The 25692-nt window shown below is 40.5% G+C and overlaps 1 protein-coding gene across 9 annotated transcripts in view; it reads left to right on the top strand.

The window, feature by feature from the left end:
- The window catches only part of RUFY3 (RUN and FYVE domain containing 3), an 82842-nt gene that overhangs the window by 14423 nt on the left and 42727 nt on the right, over nt 1–25692 (top strand). The window contains exons 1-2 of one of the 9 annotated variants that reach the window (XM_045998305.1): nt 950–1808; nt 18303–18356. The exons of 4 other annotated variants lie outside the window; for them this stretch is intronic. In XM_045998305.1, the coding sequence (XP_045854261.1) occupies nt 1631–1808; nt 18303–18356 (232 nt within the window). In that variant the 5' untranslated portion in view covers nt 950–1630. Of the gene's footprint in view, nt 1–949; nt 1809–10097; nt 10229–18302; nt 18357–25692 lie in introns of those variants that run through there. 4 more of the 9 variants (XM_045998311.1, XM_045998306.1, XM_045998312.1 and 1 more) reach the window with 4 other exon arrangements.

Raw genomic sequence — 25692 nt, 5'->3', positions numbered from 1 at the left:
CATGCCTTATCTCGTCGTTTATGTGGCTCAGAAAGCAAATACCTTTGAGCTACCAAGGTATGAATGCCTCATTGGATAATATAGTAAGTAGATAGGGGTGTGGGTGGGTGAGTTGGTTGGCTGGTTTAAGAGAATATGATAATATGCCTTTGGGATATTCCGGGATGAGAGGCTTTTAAAAATATAACATAGCTTTATCTTCTGACTAGAAACATAATACAGGGGCACCCAGGTGGCTCAGTCATTAAGTGTCTGCCTTCTGCACAGGTCGAGATCCCAGGGTCCTGAGATCGAGCTCTGCATCAGACTCCCTGATCGGAGGGAAACCTGCTTCTCCCTCTCCCACTCCCCCTGCTTGTGTTCCCTCTCTCGCTGCATCTCTCTCTGTCAAACAAATAAATAAAATCTTAAAAAAGAAACATAAGATATACTTTATGCAGACACTTGGTAAATACAGCAGCATCAGAAGGGGGAGGGTGCCATTAATTGGAAGGGATTTTGCTTTTCTACCATCAAGTTTCTTTCTTGCACTTCTGTCCAGTGTAGAAAAGTCAGGTTTTGGTACCTTGGGGAAAGAAATTATAAATGCCTTAGAGTATGATATTTAACTTGAAAATCTGCCTTAGCTTTTTCTTGAAACACCACCTTTGGCAGAGTAAAGAATTTTAATAGCTAGTATATGAGAATAAGAGATTAGAGGTGAATCATGGACTTGTTAAATTAATCTGCCTCTTTCCCCATCTTTGCTACGGAGTACCACCCAGTGTTAATTGTCTTCCCGTTACCCAGCCCTTTTATCCCGGAGTGAGGGAATGGATGAGGATCTGTGCATTGTGTTATGTCTGATCACAGTTTGACTAGCACAGTCTGGAAGTGGGTTGTACAGGATGAGAACAGCAGCCTAATTGCTCTCCCTGCATCAGCAGCATCTATAAAGCATCCTGGGAATTGCTCGCCCCACGTTCAGAGCAGCTGGTCACATGAGCCTGGATTTTCAGTTCAGTTCATTAGTCAGCCATTTTGGTCAACACCCTGCTTACTGCGCACAACCAATCCTATTAGAACTCAGCATCCCGGCTCATCTGAGCAGATCCTGGAAGTGATTTCTGCAGTTCAGGATTTTTTTAAGCCAAATTGAAAATATTGGTTTATTTTTCGGGGATTTTTTTTTTTTTGGTTATTTTTTTTGTTTTGGTTTTTTTTTCTGCACAAAGGAGGATTTTTCACTTATTCCTGCAGAGGCCAGTTTTTGAAAGCCAGCTAAGGTGGCATCGACTGTGCGGGATTTAAAGCCTATAGCTCAGCTGAAAAAGGAGGGGGAAGGGAAGATACACGGAGAGAAGCTAGGAGAAGACCAGGCATCATCTTCTTTTGCTATGTGCTAGGAACAGCCTATGAGAAAAGATAGTACAGAATTGTTTATCTCGAGCAATTGGTTCTTAAACTGTAAGGCATTTTTCCTTGCGTTTTGTTTTAATCTCCCCCACCCCTTTTCTTGAGAGCTTTGTTCCAGAGCTTTGGATTTGGGGTTTTTTGGTGAGGAGGTTTTATTTATTTTTGTTGGGGTGAGTGTGAGTGTGTGTGTGCGTGTGTGAGTGTGTGTGTGTGTTGTGGTCCCAGCTGAGTCATCATGTCTGCTCTGACGCCTCCAACCGATATGCCAACCCCCACCACTGACAAGATCACACAGGCTGCCATGGAGACCATCTACCTTTGCAAATTCCGAGTGTCTATGGACGGAGAATGGCTCTGCCTGCGAGAGCTGGATGACATCTCACTTACACCTGACCCAGAGCCTACCCATGAAGGTATGGTCAGACCCTGTCCACTAGTATCTCACTAGCATCCTCATTGTTACAGTAGGCTGGGAGGGTCAGGGATAGGCAGAAAGAACCCATACTCTAACCTGTTAGCAACCACGGAAACCTTTCATCCTTACCTACTACCCCAGTTCCCCTTCTCTACTCTATGGGGAAAAAATACTTTTTCCCTGCCGCGAGGTATCCTTTCAAAAGATGCTGGTGCCTACTTAGAGCTCTTTGTCTTTAAGCCTCTAAAGAGAACATTTGAAGTCACTTATCACATTTGGCCCTAACTGATAATGAAGACGCTATTAATACTGATTATGTACTAAGATATTATGGAAATTGCAGTAATTCTTAATAAAGGAAGTTAAGACAGCATGACTATAAGATTGTACATGACATAATTGAGACACTTGGTGTTTTACCAAGGGGCATCAGGGTATAATGTTAAACAGGCTATGATATCTAGAAATTATTTGGTCAGACATTATCTTTTTGTAATAATACAGATTATAGATGAGAAAGCAGTTTTACATTTCAGTGCTTATTGAATGAATATGGATGCTTTAGAAAGGATAACGTCTTGGAAAGGTTAAACATGATTGATAAGGTAATCCCTACCCATGGGATCTATTGGCCATTGCTTTTTTTATAAGTTATTTGTGGTAACTGTGATGACCCATTTGAAATTTCCACGGTCAATACCTTTGAGACTTTTGTGGTCGCTTAACTTGTGACTTTCTCCCAGAACCTTTTCTAAATTATCAGAGGTTTTCTGCTTGTACCCCTTAATTCTCCTAACTCAATGCTGTAAGGAAGAAAATTAATTTGAGTCATAGATGCAAATATTTTTGTTTCTTATGTAGTAGCTTCTTAGCTAATGTTTATTCTCTAGGTTTAAAATAATGGAGACAGAAATGTTTAGAAATGAGAAATTCTTTATCAACATCTGCCTGGTATTTAAGCATATCTGCAGAGTAGAGGGCATGAGGTGAACTGCACATAGCAGATTGGGTTAGGGAAAAGTGGTTCCTTGCCCTTGACCTTGTATTGCGATCTTATCATGACTCAGATCTCACCCTTTATTCCGAAAAGGATTTTATTTTCCCATTTGGGCTTAGCCTTGAGAAGGTTTTAGAGAGGATTAATTTCACAGAACACAAAGTAGTCATTTTCGTGTGTCTTTAAGGGCAGTATTTAAGTAGTTTTTAAGGCCTTTTGCATCTTTTCACGATTAGTTTTTCAGTTGGGCAGCTTCCTTTGGCTCTGAGTCTCAGACTCAGAACATGAACGAGGGTTGGAAGACATCAGCTGGAATTCCACAGAATGCTGGTATTGTCTAAAACGGCCTCCAAAGATTTAAGAATCTAAAGGGAAGAAAAACACATTTTTAGAAGGCTACCAAGAAGTCTATAGTGAATGCCTCAATTTTCATATTTTGTTTTCAAAAATATTCTCATCCATATTGAGCAATATGAAATATGAAATACCCCCTTAATTATAAAACCCAGTATATCAGTGTCTCAAAAATAATTTTCATCAGTGTCTCAAAAATACTTTTTATCAATTTTAGTACTTTGACTATGTATTTGTTTCTTGAACAAGATTCCTATGAGTGAGCAAACTTGAGCTGTTTGGTTCGTGTAAGCAATTGTAGTGGTGCTGTAAGAATCCTTCAAGGGGGAGTCTGTGAATATATATATATTCATTGGAAAATATACCTGAGCCCAACCTAAGCTCTAAGTGGCACATTCTTTGATGAAGGAAAAATAGACCAATAGGGAGTTCTCAACACCTTAGAACCAACTATAGAGGGTGTGGAGGAAAACAGAGAAATGCTGTCATTGAATTTTGGAGTTTTGCCTTAAATTGGGCAAGAGAAACAATTTCAAGTGATTAGAAATGGAAATAATAAAAGAAAGTCCAGGCACAGGAAGGCATCTAAGTTTAGCGATATAGGAAACAAGGCGGTGCTTTACGGAGCTTTTATTTCCTTTCTCTGCTGGCTAACTCAGGATGTCTGAACAGTCATTTGGACTCAGGAAGTGCCTGCTTCAATATTAGTGCCAGTGGTAATTATTAGGTATAATTTAGCCATCACCAGGCTAGTGGTAATGTGAATCTCACCTTGTTGACAAAACGGAGCACCTGGTGCCTGGACACACAGGAGTGTTCACACTGTAGTTCCCAGCTGACTCACTGAGGGAAAGCTGTCTGACCACACAAATCCTGCAACGAGGTGTTCTGACTCCTCATTGAGTCACGAGAGAAAATGGGCAAAAAGCATCGTAAACCCTCATAAGATGATAATCTATATTGTGTGTGGCATCAGCAATCGAAGCTTTGCAGTTTCCAGCTTTTGTTTCCTGAAAACAGAGCTCCCACCTCTCACTGTGCACCCCAAAGTACAGGCCTAGACCTAGAGTTTCTGCCTAGCTTAACCCTTAAATGCCCGGGAATGGAAACATTCATTTCATTATTTCAGTGCGTATTGGTAGTCAAGGAGACGATCATTCGGTACACTTTTTAAATTTTTTTTTCAAGATTTTATTTATTATTTATTTGTCAGAGAGAAAAAGAACAGTGAGAGAAGGCTCCCCACGGGGGGGGCCCAGTGCAGGACTCGATCCCAGAACCCTGCGATCATGACTTGAGCCAAAGGCAGATGTTTAACTGATTGACACCCAGGTGCCCCTCCGTACACTTTTTTTTAAACCAGGAGGAAATCTACGAATCTATGATTTTAAGTAGATTTCCCCTAAAGATAGGAGCCTAGGACTAATTCTGCAGGAGACGAGAGGTTTCAGGAAACGCTCCGTTCAATGAGTGAAACTGGGCTACACACTGCGCATAACAAGGCGATCATCAGGCAGATGTAGGGTGAAGGGGGGTCATGTCCAGCAGTACCTGGTGAGCTGGGGGAGCTGGAGAGTAGCGAGTAGTTAGCAGCGGTAACTATCTCATTGCAGGTTAGGAGGATTAAGTGAGAGAGTTCATGAAAAACACCCTATAAACGTTAGTTATCTGTGTAATAGTTATTCACAGAGCCATAGCTTGAGCTGCAACACATTCTTCAACACACTACCAATTTAATGTATATTTCTGTCTTTAATGGCTAACTCTTTGGAGCAGTCGAAACTAGATGTTTACCAGATAGACTAAAGTAGTAGTGAGTAAGCTTAAATTCATGTTTTAGCATTGTCCTTTCTTGGGCCTCCATAAACAAACAAACAAAAATTGATAGAAAATAGAAGTCAGTTATCAAGCAATACTTATTTTCCTTTTAACCTTTTACAGAGTGGGAATCTGATGTCGAGAGACAGTGCACACAGATGATCAATTTAATACAATAAAATCACCATCTGGTTACAAAGACATCTGTAGGCTTTGAAATTACTTTTTTGACTTAGAAAGCTTCCTTTTCAGAGGCACCTGGGTGGCTCAGTGGGTTAAACCCTCTGCCTTCGGCTCAGGTCATGATCCCAGAGTCCTGGGATCAAGCCCCACATCGGGCTCTCTGCTTGTCAGGGAGCCTGCTTCCTCCTCTCTCTCTGCCTGCCTCTCTGCCTACTTGTGATTTCTCTCTGTCAAATAAATAAAATATTTAAAAAAAAAAAGAAAGCTTCCTTTTCAAATACAGATAATAAGAGACAGACTATGGACGAAGTGGTCTGTTGGGCAGACGCGGTGATTTCCAGGTCAGAGAGCCGCGTGTGGTGCCGGACCTCATCCGTGCTGTCACCGCGAAACTGCAGTGTCCCTGGCGCTTGCAGGTTACTTTAGGGTTCATCACAAGAGCAGGCGCTACTGTAATATTTAAAGAGGTGGCGTATCTGAAACATCTGCCAGTGTCGTGCTGCTGCTCTGTATGCAAGGTTGTGTTTGGGTCCGTCTGTTGGTCAGAATATTGCCTCGATGCAAAGTCTGGTTCTAGGGACTAAGAAATTGGTAGCCCTTCACGTTTCCCGGAGGACAGTGTGGGTGCACATTGTGGGTACAGGTTTGTGATCAGGTTTTTCCATTCAATAGGACATACTTTACCAGTAAGACATAATAGGGAATACTCCACTGATAAGATAAAATAAGCGAGGAAAAATCCCCTAAAGATGTAGTGGAAGGTGTTACTCAGTGACTATGGGAATGTCTGGTGCTGAGATAATCCCATTGACATTTACTAATAATGTACTTTTACTCATTGATATCACTGCACCCTAGTATAACCCTATCCTGCTTGGGGAGCTACATATGTTTTCATGTGAAAAGTGCATGTCCCAATGGGCATTTTGGCAGGGAAAGCCAAATGGCTATTTACCAAGAAACTTCATAGCATGAATTCACTGTAGTCTAGTGCAGGGCTTCTAAACCTAGGATCCTTGATCTTAAAAATCATACATAAAATTTTATATCTATATTTTATTTCTGGAAGAAAAATCCTTAGTGTCCATTAGAACCCCCCAAAGGAAAAAAGTAATACTTTAAAAATTCAGTTTTTTATCATACAGACCCTTGGTCCTTTATTCAACATACATTTAAGAATCCTACTTATAATTTATACCCCACACTATCATAGGTCCTAAGGTACAGCACAGAGAACAAGTCCAGTCCTCTGTATTTTCTGGACTTGCTGGCAAGTGGGGGGTGTGGAGTGGGGTACTTCGAGCAAGTAAAATGATAGTCATTGCAGTACACTGGTACAGAGTCAAAACTCTTATTCAAGGGAAGGTTTCCAATTGAAGTAATGTTTGAGGTAAGACCTAAAATCTGCACAGGCGTTATCTGGGCATAAAGTGGAGGCAGCGGGTATTGGGGGGTGCAGATGGCGAGGAGACAGTACGTACTCTCAGAGACCCGAATGCCAGAACTGAAAGATTCATCAGTATATATTTTCAGCCCCTTTCCAAATTTCCTTTCCAGGTAATTTTCACCTCTAACCAGAAATATTAATAAAGCCACATGTTCTACTAGAAACAAAATGTTAGAGGTAGGGATGAAATAGCAGACTTTTTTTTTCTCCTCTGATTGTGCATGTTAATTTTTTAACCATAAAATCTTAAATGTTTTAACAGTGAATAAGTGTATTATGTGTGTGCATTTACTCCTATACTGTAACAAAATGAGCATATATTTAATAGTGTAATGTATGAATTTTAATAGCCCTCCTACATAAGACTTAATAATAATAGTCATTTCTCTAAATTATTAGAAAAACAAAACAACTATTACTCTTGTTTTATTAAAAAAGTATCAGATTTATTTTGTAGATGGTTTCATTTTTAAATTGGAGCTGTTGGACACTTCTTGTAACAAAATTCTTTATCGGAAGTAGGAAAAACAGTAATAAGCTATAAAATCCTGAATGAAACTGTGGGGTCACCCATTTATAAAAGCAATTCTTAATGGTAAAAAGTTTAAACCAACTATTACTCTTAATATTGAATCCCAGTAACGTGCAAATTTGTGAACAGACTCTCTATTTTCACTTATTTATGTGTGAACATTCTCTTACCTTTTTGATGATAAGCATGTATTTACTGAGAAAATTTTAAGCATGCAATGCTCAATGTTTCTTCTGTGAAACTAACTGAACTTGATGAAAAATCAAGGCTCCAGTTATTTTTATAAGTGAACATGTAAATCATATCAAAAGCATCACTTATGTGAACTATATAAATTAGCTCTTTTGCATTTAATGCAACACGTGTATACACACAAGGCATCTGGCTGTTAAAGTTTTCTGTCATGGTTAAACAAGCAAAGAGCGCCTGTTGGGGCGTAAAAGAAGGATATCTGTGTTGTGTTCCGCTACAAAGTCTTTAGTTTTGTCTTTCATCTCATTTCTAAAACTACCAGGAACCAATAATGTCCCATCCAGATTCCTACACCTACTTGCAGCTTTTCTCCAAACCCATTTTTCTTCCTATACTGATCATTCTTCATAAAATTGCCAAGAAGTCTTTACTAATTGACACTTGGGAATATAGTAAGTGGTGGAGCCACCATTGAGCCAGAACTCAGTCAGTGTAAGTCCAATGACAGACCTGCATGTAACCAAGGACATCTTCCCCGGTGACATTTCCTGCAGTTTTGCACACCACTGCTCACAGCATTGGCCAGCTTAAGTCCAGTGAACGTCAGAATGAGGTCAAACCATGTCATTTGGCGTATGCTTGGTGACTGCCATCAATTAAATTGGAGATTATAGCTTTCATCCACTTGCTTTCATTTTCTTCTTTCCACTCATTTTTATGAAGTGCATGAAAATACTTACATGATTGCACAGATACTACCAAACAGCAAAAAGGGCAGGCACATTGCTGAAACTGTCCTGCTGGCAGGCAGGAAGCACCTTTTTTCAATGTGCTAAATTTAAAATATTTCTCAAGTAGATGTACGAAGTGATGTGAAAAAGTGCTTTGTGGTAAGAGAAATGTTTATGACTGTGGATTGTCTGAAATAGTCACTGCATTGACTCCTTAGTCTTTAAAGGCCAAGTATTTCCATCCCCCTTTTTGGGTAATTTTACTTATTACCTGGTGTGTTTTGGTGTGTTTGTTTGTTTGTTTCCAAACCCCCATTCGGTAACTAGGATTTCAGCCAGCGGGTTGATTCTCATTTCACCAGGACCCTGATTATTCTTGATGTTACACTGTTCCCTTTGAGATTCTGCATGCTGGCATCAGATCTGGAAATGGAAGGCCCCTTGACTTCCTTCATCCACGAGACCTTCTCTAGCATGTGCAACACTCTTCATCTCCTGAATCGTCGGGTACTGTCTGTGCCGCTTGATTGAATGCGCTCGGAATCATTCTCCAATGATGAATTTCAGTCTGTGTGATTCCTCCTTTATTAAATTATGTAGAAAGTTCTTTGGGGAAAACTTTTCTTTTGCCTCCTTCAGAAGGCCTCATAGTACCGTGTACTGTTTATGGCATCTGTCCAACGACACGCTTTGGGTGAACTCAGTGATACCTCCTAACCCCAACAGATCGTCAGTGGTGAAAGAAAGGATTATTGAAATACCTTCCCTCCATTACACACCATTTATGGGTTTTTTTTAGTTTTTTTAATTTAATTTTTTTAGTCATTTATCTTCTATTCCAGACTCACTGTATCTTACCTAGAAAATTGAAGTTTAGTGTAACACAATAATTTGTTATTGTTGTTTTTTAATATATCCATGAATAATACTCAGTGCTGATGGGAATATAGGAAGACCGGGGTGTGGGCTCTGCTGGTAGGCATACACGTTGGTGCAGACTTTTTGGAACTCAGTTAATCACTATGAATCAAGAGCCTCAAAAAATTAAGTTCCAGTGATTAGACCAGACATCGATCTTCAGGAGATAATAGAGATACGGGTTCAAGGCACAGTTTTATGATTTATAGTAGCAAAACCTTAAAAAGCAGTACAAGTGTAGCCGAACAGGAAAATGGCCCAATAAATTCTAAAATGTTCGTACAACAGGCACTAGAAATGGTGTTGTGGAACAATATTTAAGGGCATAGCGTATTGTTTAGAATGTAATTTTTAAAAGCTGTCTCCCAAACTACATACACTGTGGTCACAGTTTGTGTGAAAGGGAGGGGTCACATTCACCACAAGTAAAACAAAGTGTACCAAAAATGTTAAAAGTTATTCCCTCTGGATAGTGGAATGACAGGTGATTATTAGGATATCCTTTATACTTCTTTATGTCTTCCAAATATTCTACAAGAGGATATAGTACTATAATCAGGAAAAAAATGCTTTTTTTTTCAAGCGGAAGTAAGCCTTTTGAAAACTGTAGGTGTGCGGTCACCCATCTGCCCCATACTTAGGAGTACTTTCCGTAACAGGTTCACATATCCATGACAAGGAGCAGGTGCCCGAAAGCAGGGCTGCTGCTTTGGAGTCTATGGTCAGGTCATTTTTGTATGTGTCTAATAGATAGTTTGAGTTTGTCCACGTCAGAGGCCTGTGTTTATTTACTGGCATACTTTGTCTTCAGAGCTCGGTTTCTGAAAGCTGCATGCAGTGCCCAAGGGTGACCACAGGGTCTAGACTCAAGTGCATTCAGTGCAGTATTTGATTGATTCTTTTCAGAAGGGTTCAGAAAAGAAAAAACCAGATGGAGAGGATTCTGGTTTTCGCAGAATCCTGTTCTTGCTGTTTGCTTTTGATATGGCACACCTTTTGTAACCTGTCCTCGGTGAGATCACGGGAACGTTTGCTGCCTGCAGCCCGGATGGCCTCAGATCTCCATGGTCAGGGTCCCCAGCCTGTGACCACACGTGCACCGGGCAGTCTGTGTGAACTTCTCCAAGTGCGGACGTGGTAGCTTTCAGTACCGTCTCAGAAGCTTTACTGGGCAAAGTTCTTTGGACAAAGTTCATCCCTTCTTGTTGCTCTGCTGTGGAATAGCTTGGCTAGTCATCCTTTCACGGTAAGTTTTGCCCAACTTTTATAAAGTCCTCTCTGGGAGAGAAATCTCAGCAGAGCTGTGCGAAGCCTCAGAACCGACCACCGTGCTCTCCATAAAATCAGCTTTTCCTTCCCGGTCCAGTTCCTTCCCGGCACCTTCATGCCCTGCCCTGGGCTCTGCTTCCGTGCGCTGTCCTTGATCATAGTCACTCACCGTCTTTCCTCCCTGTTGGTGAGCCTTTCCGGACCTTTCTCAGAATAGAGCTTTTTCTTTAACCTTTGATTTGTGCCTTTCTTAATGGAGTTTACATGAACTCTTCTTTGGGCTCTCAGCTTCCATGCCGGGTCCTTTCCTCATACCCTAACCGTTGACCTATTTATCATTTCCAGATGTAAATCTGTGCCAGATAGGTAACTGCTCAGTGAGGGAGCTCGGATTGGAATTCGGCTGGTCGGATCCCAGACACAGGGACCTGCGAGGCTTGGCTGGAAAGGGCAAGGACTGTCACCTGAGAGTACCACAATGTTCTCTGCTCTTCGGGTGTGCTGTATTTTGGTTTTTTGGCAGTGCCTCCATTTGGGGGGAAAATAGAAAGTATAATGAGGTACAGTTTTCCATTATGGCTCCCCCAGCTCCCCACCAGTCCACTATGACTGCTATGAAGTACTTTTTTTTCCCAACAGAAAGCAAGATCGAGAGCAGGAAGGCAGGGGAGGGGCAGAGGGAGAGGGAGAGAAGGAGATGCAGACTCAGCTGGGAGCTGGATGCAGGGCTCCATCCCAGGACCCTGAGATCATGACCTGAGCCGAAGGCGGATATTAATCAACTGAGCCACCCAGGTGCCCCTGAAATACTTTTGAGTACAGAGGAGTCATATGAAAACCTGTTCCTTAGCGTTTTTCACATTTGAACTTTGCTGGAGAACAAACAGAAAGAGTTGATGAGCTTAGAAGCACTAGGTAGAGGGACAGGACATAGAAATAGATTTGTTGACAAATTGTCCCCTAAGTACTTATTTTTCATTATAATTAAATATCCCCAAATAAAATGTATATGTCAGTGTGCTGAAAATAATGGAGGGTTTTTAAGAAAATGTATATGTTATGTACATATGTATTTATGAAAACAACTCTATTTTTCTAGTTATATAAATGATATATTCACACTGTAAGAGTTACAGAATACAGAAGAGTATAAAACACAAAATAGTAAAATTCACCTTAAGTTCTAGCACCTATGGATAACCACAGATAAGATTTAGTAATTAGATTCTCTTTTTTTATTAATATATACAAACAGAGTTCACTTATAAGCTCACACAGATTTTACATGTAAAATCGTATCATTCCTGTGTTGTGTGACCTGCCTTTTTTCCTCCGTAGTGTCTGTCCACATCAGTAAATAGAAATCTGTATCACCTCATTTAATGTCTTCCATTTTTTTGGACATGCCATAATTTCTTTGACTTCCTTGTTACAACTTTTAGGTTGTTTCTAAATTTGGCCACCACTGACAGTTTGGGTATATCATTATGATTATAATTTGAGCACTTTACTAATTTTCCTTTTGAGATATGGCGTATCTGAGTGAAATAGTAAGGTATTTTTGTTTTTTAGACACATTTCCAAGCTGCCATAAACATTAAAAAAATTTCTTTAGTAGCATGGTATCTTGAACTTTCATATTAGCTACTTTGCAACTCGTTTTTGTCTTTCCCTTCTGCAGTTGGTTGTGGTTTCTCACAGTACTAAAATCTGAACTTTCCAAAGGAAACAGTTGTGTGTGTGGTTTTGTTTGTTGTTGTTTTTTTTTTTTTTAAGGACAATTGATTCAGCAGCTATAAACTGCATGATTGTATTTTACCTTTTTTCTTTCTTCAAGCTAATGACAATATCCTAAGCAGAAAAGAATGAATTTTACTGTTAAAAGTATAATGAGAAATTTCACGATTTTCTGTGATCGCTGGAGTCTGTTTTCTGGGGTGAAAGGCTGCTGGGATTTCTCCTTTCTTTCTTCTAGAGCTGTAAAACTTGGGATGTGTTCTGCATTTTTTTTTTTAAAGATTTTATTTATTTACTTGACAGATCACAAGTAGACAGAGAGGCGGGGGGCGGGGTGGGGGGCGGGAAGCAGGCTCCCTGCCGAGCAGAGAGCCCAATGCGGGGCTCAATCCCAGGACCCTGAGACCATGACCTGAGCCAAAGGCAGAGGCTTAACCCACTGAGCCACCCAGGTGACCTAGGATGTGTACTGTGGTTCATCTGAGAATTCCATAATGTCTAGTCCTGTGGGCAGTAAGCTTCCCAGTTGAGGGTATGAGACTCCTCATGTTTATTTCTTGCCATTCAGGCAGGCAGCAAGGGGCTACTGATGTGGGGCTTCTTTTCCTCATCGCCTCAGACCCTATCAGCCCATGTCCTCCCCAGCCTTCCAGTGTCCCATAGCTGCTCACCCGACTTAGGAATCTATTTTATCTTCTCTTATCTCTCCAGTACCAATCCCTTTTTATCTAATGTCACAGTTACTTAGTTTTCCTCAAGGGCAGTGTGTCTAGGGATATTTTCTGTTTGTGACTCCTGTACAAACTGCCTTGGTAAAATCCTTTGCTCAGCCTACATACTAAGTATTAAATGGCTCAAGCATTGATAACTGCTAAGAAAGGCTGTATTTCTCTTGTGTCTTTCTCCTTTCACACAGAATACTTTACTTCTAACACTTCTGGTCACCAAATATGTGTGTGTGTGTGTGTGCGTGTGTTTGTGTGTGTTGGGGGTTGGGGGAAGGTTCTAACACCAAGCAGTTCTGTGACACCAGCTGGGCGTCCTGTAGTTTAACTCCGTTCTGACTCTGTCCACCTGGAGACAGTGTCAGATCCCACAGGTTAAGGGCTCAATCCCGCAAAACTGCCCCCCACTCCAGATACTAATCACAAGTAGTAGATCCCTGGTTACCCTCAACTTCTGTCCAGCTGGGCAACAAATCAGAGGCTCCCATGACCTCTTTCCCTTAGATTCAGTTATTTGCTAGAATAGTTCACAGAACTCAGGGAAACATGCAGGTTTGCCATTTAGTAAAGGGTACGATAAAAGGATACAGATGAACAGCCAGATGAAGAGATACATAGGGAGAGGTCTGGGAGGGTCCCAAATGCTAGAGCTTCTTCCCGGTGGATTTGGGGTGTGTCACCCTCCTGGTAGGGAGACGTCTTCACCATCTGGAAAGCTTGCAAACCCCATACTACGGGGATTTTGTGGTGCTTCCCCACATAGCCATGATCAGTAGACTCAGTTACCAGCCCTTCTCCTCTCTAAAGAAGTGGGAAGTGGGATGGAACAGTCCAAGCTTGTAATCATGGCTTGGTCTTTCTGGGCACGAGCCCCCATCCAGGAGCCCACCCAGAGTCGCCTCATTAGAACAAAAGTGCTCCTAGTTTTCTTATTACTTAGGAACTCACAAGGGTTAGGAGCCCTGTGTCAGGGGCTGGGGAGGAAGACCAAACAGAGATTTCTCATTTAAATCACAAGATCACGGTCACTTAATGTTACTTTTTCCAGGACCATTTGTGTTTCTTCACTGATGTTTTTGTTTTTACTCTACTGTGGGGAAAAGATAGATCTTGGCCTAAATTACTGGTTTATTAGAACAAAACCTCTTAGCATTTTTAAAAACGACTTTGGTAGTTCCTGTACTAACATTTGTGTTACCAAGCTAATTGTGTATTGTTAGTTTAACAGCACCTCCTCTGTTAAACCTGTCATTCGGTCTGCTTATGTTGACTTGTTTTTTACACCACGTTTAATACTTAGTTTAGGGTCTATTTTTTAAATCCCACTCTATTTGCTTTCTTAATTATGGCAGATATACTTAGAAGAGTCCAGCTTGTTAGCCAAATGAGAATACAGGGCACATGTTGGTTTCTTGTAAAGGGAAAGTCAACATAATACCTAAGGAGTGGCTAAGTACTTTAGCTAGCTTTTTTTTTTTTTTTTAAAGATTATTTATTTATTTATTTAATAGACAGAGATCACGAGTAGACAGAGAGGCAGGCAGAGAGAGAGAAGCAGGCTCCCTGCTGAGCAGAGAGCCCAATGTGAGAGCCAAGGCAGAGGCTTAACCCACTGAGCCACCCAGGCGCCCCCTTTAGCTAGCTTTTATTTTCACAAAAGTCCTTTAAAGAGTTATTTATGATCAGTAGTTGGGTCTTCAGGAAGAGTTTCCCCCAAGAAACTGTAATACACTCTTTAAATCAGAGCTACCTAACCTCAAGGAGACAGTGCAACTTGGTTGCATTTGTCTCTAAATTTGACTGTGATTTGGTTGTCTATGGTAACGACATTCCTGGAAAAAAACATGTATCAAAAAGAGAGGGGGCGCCTGGGTGGCTCAGTGGGTTAAACCTCTGCCTTTGGCTCAGGTCATGATCCCGGGGTCCTGGGATCAAGTCCCGCATCCAGCTCTCTGCTCAGCGGGGACCTGCTTCCTCCTCTCTCTCTTCCTGCCTCTCTGCCTACTTGTGATCTCTGTCTGTCAAGTGGGTAAGTGAAATCTTTAAAGAAAAAAAAAAAAAGAAAAGAAAAAAAGAAAGCTCTCACAGCTCTGGACATGTAAATCATGGAGAAACACTTTGAGCTCTTTCAAGCATTTCTTTTCTTTCTTTTCTTTAAAAAGATTTTATTTATTATTTGACAGAGGGAGATGCAGCGAGAGAGGGAACACAAGCAGGGGGAGAAGGAGAGGGAGAAGCAAGCTTCCCGCTGAGCAGGGAGCCTGATGCTGGGCTCAATCCCAGGACCCATGGATCATGACCTGAGCAGAAGGCAGGCGCTTAACAGCTGAGCTACCCAGGCGCCTCTCATTCAAGCATCTCTTAAGAGAGAAGGAGGTTCAGCTAATTCCCTCATCCAGAAAAAAAAGATGGGATTATACAGGGCCCAAGGCCTTGTGAGAACAGCGGCCCCAAATCTTTATCCATGTCAGAACCAGGGCCCCTTCTACCAGACCACACTGCCATTGCCACCGAGCAAATATTTTACAGTACTACCTAACCAGTCTGCTCACTTGGTCGTTCTTAGACCTGGAACAGAACCATAGCCCAGAAGATAGTTCACTGAGCCTCAAATAAGCTATGCTTCCTAATTTGGGGCTCGCGTACAGTTCCAGTCTTGTCTCTTATCTCTTGACTTTGAAAAATGGCTTTGCTCACGTGCATCTCATGAGTCTGTTAGGTACAGCATTTCTAACCATTTAATCCACGCGTCTAGAGTGGAGGGGGTGGTCCCGATGTTTCATCACCAGACTCGCGGCACCACACACGGAGACAGTCCACTTGGCATTTCCAAGCTCTGCAACTCCTTTCCTTGTCAGTCAGTGCTTTGAGTGGGAACTGAGGCAGTTAGCTAGAGTAACTTCAGAAGCTCCCTTTACTATTTCACATTTGCAGTATGTATTTGATATAGGTCTGATTGCTACAGCTCTGAATTATGCACCATCGATAGAAAAATTGTAATGCAGACCTCTCTTCTATAGATTATTGTTCTCTGAAATTTGTGAATAGTTATTGTATGACACAAAGTTAATACAGATTTTTAGATCAGGCAAAACATGCTCAAAAGCAACCAAGTATTATCCCTACGAAAAATGAAATGTTCTGGGGAAAAGATAAGAATTGTCCATGGTACTGCCGTCTTCAACTCATGTATTAGATACTTTCATTGTTTTAATAACCTGAACATATTCCAGGAGGCATAATTTTTTTAATATTTTATAAATCCTTCTTTGAGAAGATTATAAAAGAACATCACAGTATCCATTCTTTACTGTCATGAAATCCTGAGCACGTCACGGTAAGTAGAGAACAACTTTGGAAGGAGAAAAAAAAACACCTTTTTTCATCTTTCAGGGGAGGAGAGCTCTTTTAAATTGATTCCATCTCTGACACTCGTGATTTTTAAATTTGTTTTAAAAGCGTAGCAAAAAATATATCTGATTGGAACAGACTGGGAGACTGCTGTAGTTGGGACATGGCAAGGGGAAAGTCAGAGAGACTCCTTGTACTCAGCACCCCTCCCTAACTAGAAATTCATTTTCCAGAGCTCTTCTGTCCACCGGTCTTGGAGGACTTCTGTATTTTGCTTTGATAACTAGGTAGACTTTTATTAGGTGACAAATACAGTTTATAGGTAAAGAAAATATAGGATAAAATAGGAACATTCACCTTACTGACCTTCACAAGGTCAGCATAGCAAATCTTTTTTTTTTTTTTTTAAGATTTTATTTATTTATTTGACAGACAGAGATCACAGGTAGGCAGAGAAGCAGGCAGAGAGAGAGGAGGAAGCAGGCTCCCCGCTGAGCAGAGAGCCCCATGCCGGGCTCGATCCCAGAACCCTGGGATCATGACCTGAGCGACCTGAGCCAAAGGCAGAGGCTTCAACCTACTGAGCCACCCAGGCGCCCCAACATAGCAAGTCTTTAGAGTAAACTCCTGTGATGGTTAAGAGTATATTCTTGTAACTCTGTAATCCTACGTAGTGTAAATCTGTAGCAGGAGATTCTACTTGAAAATGATATTTTAACATTAATTTACTTTAAAATAATAGTAACTAATGCTGATACTGTGCTTCTTCTATATGAAACACTATCTTTATTACATAGATATCCACAATTGCAGAATCCAAAAAAGCTCTGAAAACCAAGCATTTTTTGTACATTTGCCTAGACTCATTTGGTGCTAAAACATGACCTAAATTTATTTGAGGCTATTATAGATGTTATTCTTTCTTTCTTTATTAGTTATTTATTATTAACTAAAAATTAACCAATTAAATTACAGTGATAACTTAATAAACTGGTGAGAAATGATAAATTATTTTCTAAGATCATGATTCCGTGTTATTGTCTCAGACCCTATGGTGGTTTCTGTGGTAAACTTTTCAGGAAGGAAGGTTTATTGTGGACAAAGTATCCTTTGCCCATTTTCTCATTTTTATTATGCTTCACCTTCTGACAATTTCTTTTTATTTGCTGCATATTTATACATATATATACAAATTCACATGATTTTGTGTTTGCTATGAATATTGCAATAGTGTACAATATAATAGCTTCAGAATTACTGAAGGAGAAGCTGGTATACTTTTTTTTTTTTTTAAGATTTTTTTTATTTATTTATTTGACAGAGAGAGATCACAAGTAGGCAGAGAGGCAGGCAGAGAGAGAGGAGGAAGCAGGCTCCCTGCAGAGCAGAGAGCCCGATGCGGGGCTCGATCTCAGGACCCTGAGATCATGACCTGAGCCGAAGGCAGCGGCTTAATCCACTGAGCCACCCAGGCGCCCCGAAGCTGGTATACTTTTAAAAAAATTTCTATAGTTTCTCAAAATTTATTTCCAAACAGTCATCTTACAGCTTTAAGACACAGAGTACTATTATATTGTAGTCTTGGTGTTCTTTCCTATCCTTTTGCCTCACATGGAATATTCTGTGTACAAGAACATTGAATTTATAGTAAAAGGAGAGAGTACTTTTATAAGTGATTTATTTTTTCTTCAAAGTAGCATCATCTCCTTTATTTTTGACTTGGGGAAGAATTGGGATGGAGGGCTTTGGGAAAGGTATTTAGATTTTTTCTTTGATTATTTTAAGAAGAGTCACTGGTTTATATCATGATATTTGGCCTGAGTCTAAATAGCATTCACTTATTTTCCAGCTTCACTGAAGTGGTCAAAACAAATGTTGAATGAAATCAACCTTGTGTGCACTTAAAAAATACCAATAGACTAGTCTTGATTTTCAGTGAAGAAAAATCTTTTTTACTTTTTTGTGGGATATGGATCTTTGTTTCCTCTTACTAGAAATTTTGAAATTATTTTAGCTTTGAAACAGATTTAATAATTTTAGTTGATATCTCTGCTTAATGTCCTACTCCTCCTATGTTCCCAGTCCCTTTCACTGTTAATCTCTGGGTTAAGCTGAAAGCATTCTAGGAAATCTCCCTTTCAGTTATCCCTTTTGAAACCTTGTTTTTAATAGCACTTTTCTTTCTTGGCTTGCATGACATTTTATCTTTCTTTTCCTTTCTTTTTGCCGTTTGCAAAGACTCTTGGGAGGATTTGACAGATTTGGTGGAGCAAATGCGCGATGATACAGAAGGTGCGTGCCACACCAACATCTTTCAGCTTTTTTCTTTCCTCTTTTTTCTTTCTTTTCTTTTCTTTTCTTTTTTTAATTTCTAACCACCTTTTGATTGTTTTCCATAAACCAGACTGTCTGCTTTAGGTTTTGTTTCTCATGGCAATAACTGGAGTAGTAAGAAATATTTGCCAGATTTTCCAAACAGGTGCCTCATTCGAACAGGGTCAGGGTTTTCAGAGTCTTACATTTAAAATCTTTCTCCTTGTGGTTCCAAGTACAATGTCATAAGTACTTGTTTATGCTGTCCCTTTAGGATGTTTGTTGATATCATGTTTTAAGGGGACTTTATTTCAAGTTATATCAAATTTTTCTATGGCTTTTGTTTTTCATTTATTTGTTGGGAAGTTGTAAATCCTTTCATCACTCATGAAAGTATATATTCCTGTGAATTCCACATTACTCAGAAACAGACAGATCCCAGGAATCTGACGTATCCAGACTGGAATGTTGTTCAGATTTGTAGATTTCCGTAGCATTCAGCACTTTCAACTTGGTCCTGTAATAGCATTACTTTCTGGTGGAATTACTTTCAAGAGTAGCACCTATGTTCCAATATAAGAAGGTTCCCCAAACCAAGAGTTGTTTCTTCTGTAATTGGCACCTAACTTTAGGGAGCTCGAGGTAATTTACATAATTTATAATAAAAATAGAAAAATTGAAGTTTGGCTCCACTTTACCATATCATTTTATATTCTCCCGCTTTGCCTGGGCCCTGAAGGTCCCCCAGCTTCAGCACACACAAACATCCCCTGGCCTGAGTGCAGACCGAGTGGCCTTTTCATCGCCTGTGCATGAGGGCATCAGCCTCCTCTCCTGCCTTGCTCCTGCACTGTTCTGCCTGGAGCATTTAATGCCCTCCTCTCCCCGCTGCATCCTCCCCCCGCCCAACACACCTGTCAGTCCAGATGGGAGCACCTCAAAGGAAGGGCTCCTTGGCAGCTGTGGCCCACATTCATTTCTCCATTCACCAAGCCTGCAGGACTTGGAGCTTGAGCCTTTTTACTTGTTCTTGTGTGTTTATCGTCCCTAGTTCAAGTGTAAAACCCTTATATGTCTTAAACTTCTCGGTGTCCCTGTGAGACCTGGGGTGGTACTGTGCTCAGTCCCTTTGGTCATACCAGACAAGACTACCCATGCCCAGTAGTATCTTCTTCATCATTTTACTTCGAATGAGTAAATTAGTCTAAGTGTCATCTCATTTCCTAGAGTCAAACTGTGTCTTTATTCCAACTTTGATTCTGCTTTTATTGTAACTAGTTACGTATAATTCAGTGAAAAAATGAGTTTTCTGTAGTTGATTGACAGTTCATAGACAAAGGAAAACAAGGAGGAGGGTGTTGATTCATTCGCTAGTTTGCTATTATGTTAGCTGCTGTTCTGATTATTTACCAGGCACCACACAAGGGTAAGGTTTTTGATGCCTTTAATAGGCTTGGTCCTAAAGAAAAGTGCTTCATAAAAGCCAACTAATCTGTGCCATTCTTGAAGACTTCTTCCCTAGGACTCAACCTGGCAAAATTCCATTTCTTTAATACAAAGTACCACTTCAAGCCTACTACGAGAGGCCGCCTCCTCTTTTTCATTTTGGTTTAAAGGGAATTTTTGTGAGTGATTATTGTAAGTAAAATCAGAAAGGGAAATAAGATGAATTGTAACAGTGTAACACATTAAAAACCCAGAAGTTGTGAACTGTCTCAATATTTTGATGATCTCAGTAGATTACCAGTCGCATAGTATATGGTAATGTTGGTCAAGGATGTATTTTCAGAAAAAAAGTCTTTCTAGAATGTAGCTTTAAGAAAAAATTAGAATGGGGGAGGGAAATGGCTTTAATCATTAACTTTTTTGAGTCATTTCATCCTTTTTTTCTTACCATTTTCTATTTTTCTTGCCTCATTTCAGTTATGTGAAATGCTAGTTTTACTGTACTGTTTAACTTAAGAGTTTTTATAAATGCGGACTTGTAACAAGAATAAACATGAGTTAAGGGGTGTTGCCCATGCATAACGCACTTAGCAGCTCAGAGTCTGGGGTGGATCCTGGTTCCAGACCCTGAGAAAGTGGACGATGTATGTGGGCACAGATCTTTTCAGAAGACCTTCACTGCTGAGCCGTTTCAATTCTATTTTTCATCTGTTACCATGGATTTGTCCTAACAGTTGCCTTTTTTGTAGATAAAGTGTTAACACTGGTTTCCAGCCTCCTGAGAATTTGCTTTTTAAAATAACAAACTCTAGGAGGTTATAAATTAGAACTGTTAGCTTTTGGGTTTAGTTTTGTTTAAATTTTGTTGAGACTGAAGTTTTTTCTGGTGAACTGATTTCTTATAGTGGTGGTTGGTGTTACATTCAATGTGTCTGTAACTCTTGTTTGAATATGAAGTGTCGTCTTAGGAAAGGTAGCATGCTTTCAACACTGATCAATTATCTGGCATCTCATCTCATTATATACCATTGATTTGTGTCTAAAATTTGGAACTCACTAGAATATTATGAAAATTAAATGAAATAATAAAATCACATGGTTTACTATCTTTAGTTTCTCAATAAATATATTTTTTATTTTTTAAAGATTTTATTTATTTATTTCACAGACAGAGATCACAAGTAGGCAGAGAGGCAGGCAAGGAGAGAGGAGGAAACAGGCTCCCTGCCGAGCAGAGAGCCCGATGCGGGGCTCAATCCCAGGACCCCGGGATCATGACCTGAGCCGAAGGCAGAGGCTTTAACTCACTGAGCCACCCGGGCACTCCCTCAATAAATATTAAATTCCTTTCTATACTTGTTACTAGCCTCTTAAACGGACTCTGAACTTGCAGTGACCCAGATTACTACCCATCTCTCTAAGCATTGAAATGGTTGGGACGTTACTTGAATAAAGGAAATAATACACCTGTATGAAGTATTATTTGATCAAGATTGCTAACTGGTTCCTTCACATATTTTCTTTTGGGTTAAGACTTAACATCTACCATCTTTAAAAATGGAAGGAACACATCTAAGAGATATTCTTAGCATCTAGCACTGTCATTCAGTAAGGGCTTATTTTTAAATAACATTGTTACACTTATTTATGGAGAACCATAATAATTTTAATTTCTAAACCCTTGACATACACAAATTTGTTTAGTCTTCAGAACCCTATTACATTTCATAGATGAGGAACATGAGGCCTGCAGAGTCAGGAAAGGTTCCCAGTGGACTACTGCTCGGAAACAGAGAGCAATAAACCATAGATACACCCAGCAACCTGGAGGAATCTCTAAGCAGTTATGCCGAGTGGGAGGGGGAAAGCCAATTTTAAAAAGTTACATACTGTGTGGTTACATTTATATAATCTTAAGGTGATAAAACCTATATATATAAATGGAAAATAGTAGTTGCCAGGGGTTGAGAGCGGGAAGGGGGCTGGAGGAAGTGGTTTTGGCTGATGGCAACATTGCGTCTTGACTGTAATTCAGTGTCAATATCCTGGGTTTGATGATGTAGTCTAGTTCTGCACGATGTTACCCTTTGGGGGAACTAGGTTAAGGGTACATGAAATTTCTGTTATTTCTTAAAATTGCATGTGAATCTACAATTATCTCAAAATGAAAGTGCAAGGTAAAAGCAAAGAGATAAGAAACTTTCCCAGAGTCCCACAGGGAAGAGTGCAAGTGGAGTTGAAACTCCCGCAGGCCGCCCCCTGAGCTTGTGCCCTTCATCACTACACCAAAGTTCGAACTTACTTGACTCAAGACCCACTGTAAAATATGCTTTATCAAAACTCTGTACACACATCATTTATTTATGTATCCAGAACATACGTTTTGTAAAATAATATATGACCTTACTTATAAGGGCCATAGGAAATCGATTGTATACTTCACTGAGGGGTGCGACCTTTAGTTTGAAAAATATTCTAGCCATGCAGATAGAAGAAAAAGGGCTTTTCCTGAAATGACTCTATTTCAGATTCCGTTTCCAGCATACAATTATTGGCGTCCTCTAAATTGGGCCACTAACCCTGCATGTGTGATTATTCTCTTTCTCTTTAAACCCACCTCCTCTGGTGAAACCATCTAATAATTGTCACTATTATCCCTCTGCTAGTGATTATACAGCCTCAAACTTTAATTTGCATTTACAGCTGTGTGATGAAAAATATGTTGAGAATGCTTCCGTGTAAGTGTCCTTTACCGTATTCGAAACCAAGCTGATTTTACCCCTTCCCCCAAAACAGTTACTCAGTTTTTTCATTTTCATTTCCAGTTTCACAGGGCAAAAATCTTGGATTATTCGTGACTCCTCTGTTTTCTTACTGGGTACAGTTCTTCATGGCAGGCAGTTTGGGTTCTCTTCCCCCAAATCCTCTCAGACTCATCATCTTCAATTTTTGATCATACTACTTCTCTGCGAAATCCTACAGTGGTTCCCATTGCCGGGTTCAAGTCTAGTTTAGAGACCCTCCCTGTGCTTTCCACCTCTTCCCAGGAAGACCTCCCCTTTCCGTTCCTATTCCTTTCACCTGACTTCACACACCCATTCCCACCATTTAGAATCCATCCGTCCTTGTTTCTGTGATTTCACAGTGAGGGTCTTCCTCCCGTCCTACAGTATAGGGTAGTGTGTCATCTGGAGCACGCTGTACAGTATTCCAAGTGTTAAGCTAAGGTTTGAGATTACTCCAATTTTTTGCTCAGGTCTGGGGTTTATCCTACTTATAAGCTAAAAAAATGACGCTGATATTGTTTCTTGGATACTGGCAAAAGACAAAAAACTCCTAGTCAGAGACAAAGGACGTTATTACTCATGACACCACAAGCAGCCCGAGCTTGTGTCTATGAACACTTGCGTCTTGCGTAAGAGCCCCACCTGGGAGACACCGTATGGCTCAGCAAGATGCTCCCCATCCAGTGGGTTCGTGTTGCATCTGAGGAATACTGAATTTGGAGAATCCATTGTTTTTATAGGAAGCCGTGAGAAAGCCATACCTCTCATGACTTATCAGCTGCCTAAACAGCCCTGACGAATGACCCAGGTTAAAGAGTGACAGGGGCTTGCAGTCTTGATACAACCCAGTCAAGATGTGTAGTAGCACAGGCGTCCCAAGGAGGATTTTCTTTCCTAACATTTTGCAGTAAAATCTAAAGATGTGAGAAACTTCTCCAGTGTCTCTCAGGGAATGTGAGAAACAGATCTCACTCTTGTAGATCAGAGCTCTCTTCTGAGTCACAGTGGTGCCCCCAACATTTAAATTCTTTCTGTGGAATAAGTTGAGCAAAGCAAGGAACTCATGGATTTGCATTTATCTCCTAAATTTCTTACGCTGCGTCAAAACGAAGACCACTGACTATTGTCCTACCTTTAAATGTTCCCAGAATTCTCAGTGTTCTTCTGTGGTGTTGAATTGGGGAACTTTCCAAACAAATTGATTATATTATGTTATGGGAACCCAATAAGGAAGAAACCAGTGTATTTTCATAGGGAACTCTTTTCATAGGGAAAAGGATTATAACTGGACCTCTTAATGATTAGAGAAATGGATGCCCAAAGAAAAACAGTCTTTTCCTCTACTGCTCACAACACTTCTGACACCAATTATGTGGGGGGTTTTCCCACACCAACTAATTCTCCAATGTGTATTCAATTCTGACGCTATCTACCTGGAGTTAACGCGGACTCTGTGCGCAGATTAAGGGCTCACTCCTACAAGGTACCGCCTCATCTCAGATGCCAGTTGCAGGGCTAGCTTGTCACCTCTCCTGACCAACCAGATAGAGATCGGAGATTCTGGTGACCCCCTCATAAGGTTTGGTAATTTGCCAGAATGACTCAGAGGCCTCAGGAAGGGTTTACTGGCTCGATTATGGAGTGTTATAAAAGAATGCGATTCAGGAACAGCCAGGTGGAAGGGATGCATAGGGCAAAGTACGTGGGAAGGAGCACAGAGCTTCCCTACCCTCTCTGGGTGCTTCACCCTCCTAGCACCTCAGTGGTTCACCAGCGTAAAGGCTCTCTGAACCCTTCCGGTTAGGATTTTTTTGGAAGTTACATTACATAGGCATGATTGATTAAATCATTGGTCAGTGATGATTGAACTCAATTTTCAGCCCCTCCTCTCCTCCTTGGAGTTGGAGGGTGGGGTATAGCTGAATATTCTAACCGTCTAAACACATGGTTGGTTCTCCTGGTTAACCAGCCCCCATCCTTTTTTTTTTTTTTTAAGAGTTTATTTATTTATTTGACAGAGATCGCAAGTAGGGAGAGAGGGGGAAGCAGGCTCCCAGCTGAGCAGAGAGCCCCGATGCGGGGCTCGATCCCAACACCCTGGGATCATGACCCCAGCTGAAGGCAGAGGCTTTAACCCACTGAGCCACCCAGGCACCCCAACCAGCCCCCATCTGGAAGGGTTTTCCAAAAGGTACTCATTTTACCTTTAACTCTGCAGCTATTTCAGGCGCCAAGGGCAAAAATCAAATATTATAACAAAATATGCTTCCATGGCTCTTATCACTTAGGAAATTTCAGGGGTTTTAGGAGCTCTTTGTTAGGAATCATGGATAGAAACCAATATATATTTATATAATGTGATGATATATATATTATTATTTAACAATGCCTAAGAAGGAGTGTGATAATAATAGTGATAATAACAATGGTTTGGAAACATTAAATTGCCAAATAAGCTCATTCTTTTCAGTGCTAATGCCAGTCAAAAGGGATTTTTTTGGTTACATGCGGAGATGAGAGAACAGTAAGGAGGTGGCAGTTAAACTTTGATCTGAAGCAAGAAAAAATGGAACCTCTTTTTTATTTTTAATTACGGAATTTTTCAAGTATGTAAGGAGAATAATGAACCCTAGAGTTTCCATCACCCGGCTTCAGTAATTGTCAGTATTTGTTCATCTTACTTCGTCTATTTCCACATTTTTGTTTCTGGAGTACTTAGAATCCCCAGCTTGTGATTTTTTGATTTGATGATGGTGCGAAAGTGATATACATTCAGTAGACATCATTCTTCAATCTTGGATTTTCATCTTTTCCTGAGATGTAGGATAATAGTCTCCCGTGATGCAGGACAGCGGCAGAGAAATGTAGCTCCCTGTCAGGCCAGGCGGTCACAAGGGTCAACAGCTGAAACACTTAAAAAAAAACATTCTGTGCCATACAACCATTCTGTTTTTTACTTTCAGTACACGATTTAATAAATCACATGGGATATTCGACACTTCATTGTAAAATAGGGTTTTGTTAGATGATTTTGCCCAACTGTAAGCTAATGTGAATGTTCTGAGCACCTTTAAGGTAGGCTA

The sequence above is a fragment of the Meles meles genome, chromosome 2, assembly GCF_922984935.1.
Source record: "Meles meles chromosome 2, mMelMel3.1 paternal haplotype, whole genome shotgun sequence".
Classification (NCBI taxonomy): Eukaryota; Metazoa; Chordata; class Mammalia; order Carnivora; family Mustelidae; genus Meles; species Meles meles.
This window is presented reverse-complemented; position numbering and strand designations above follow the sequence as displayed.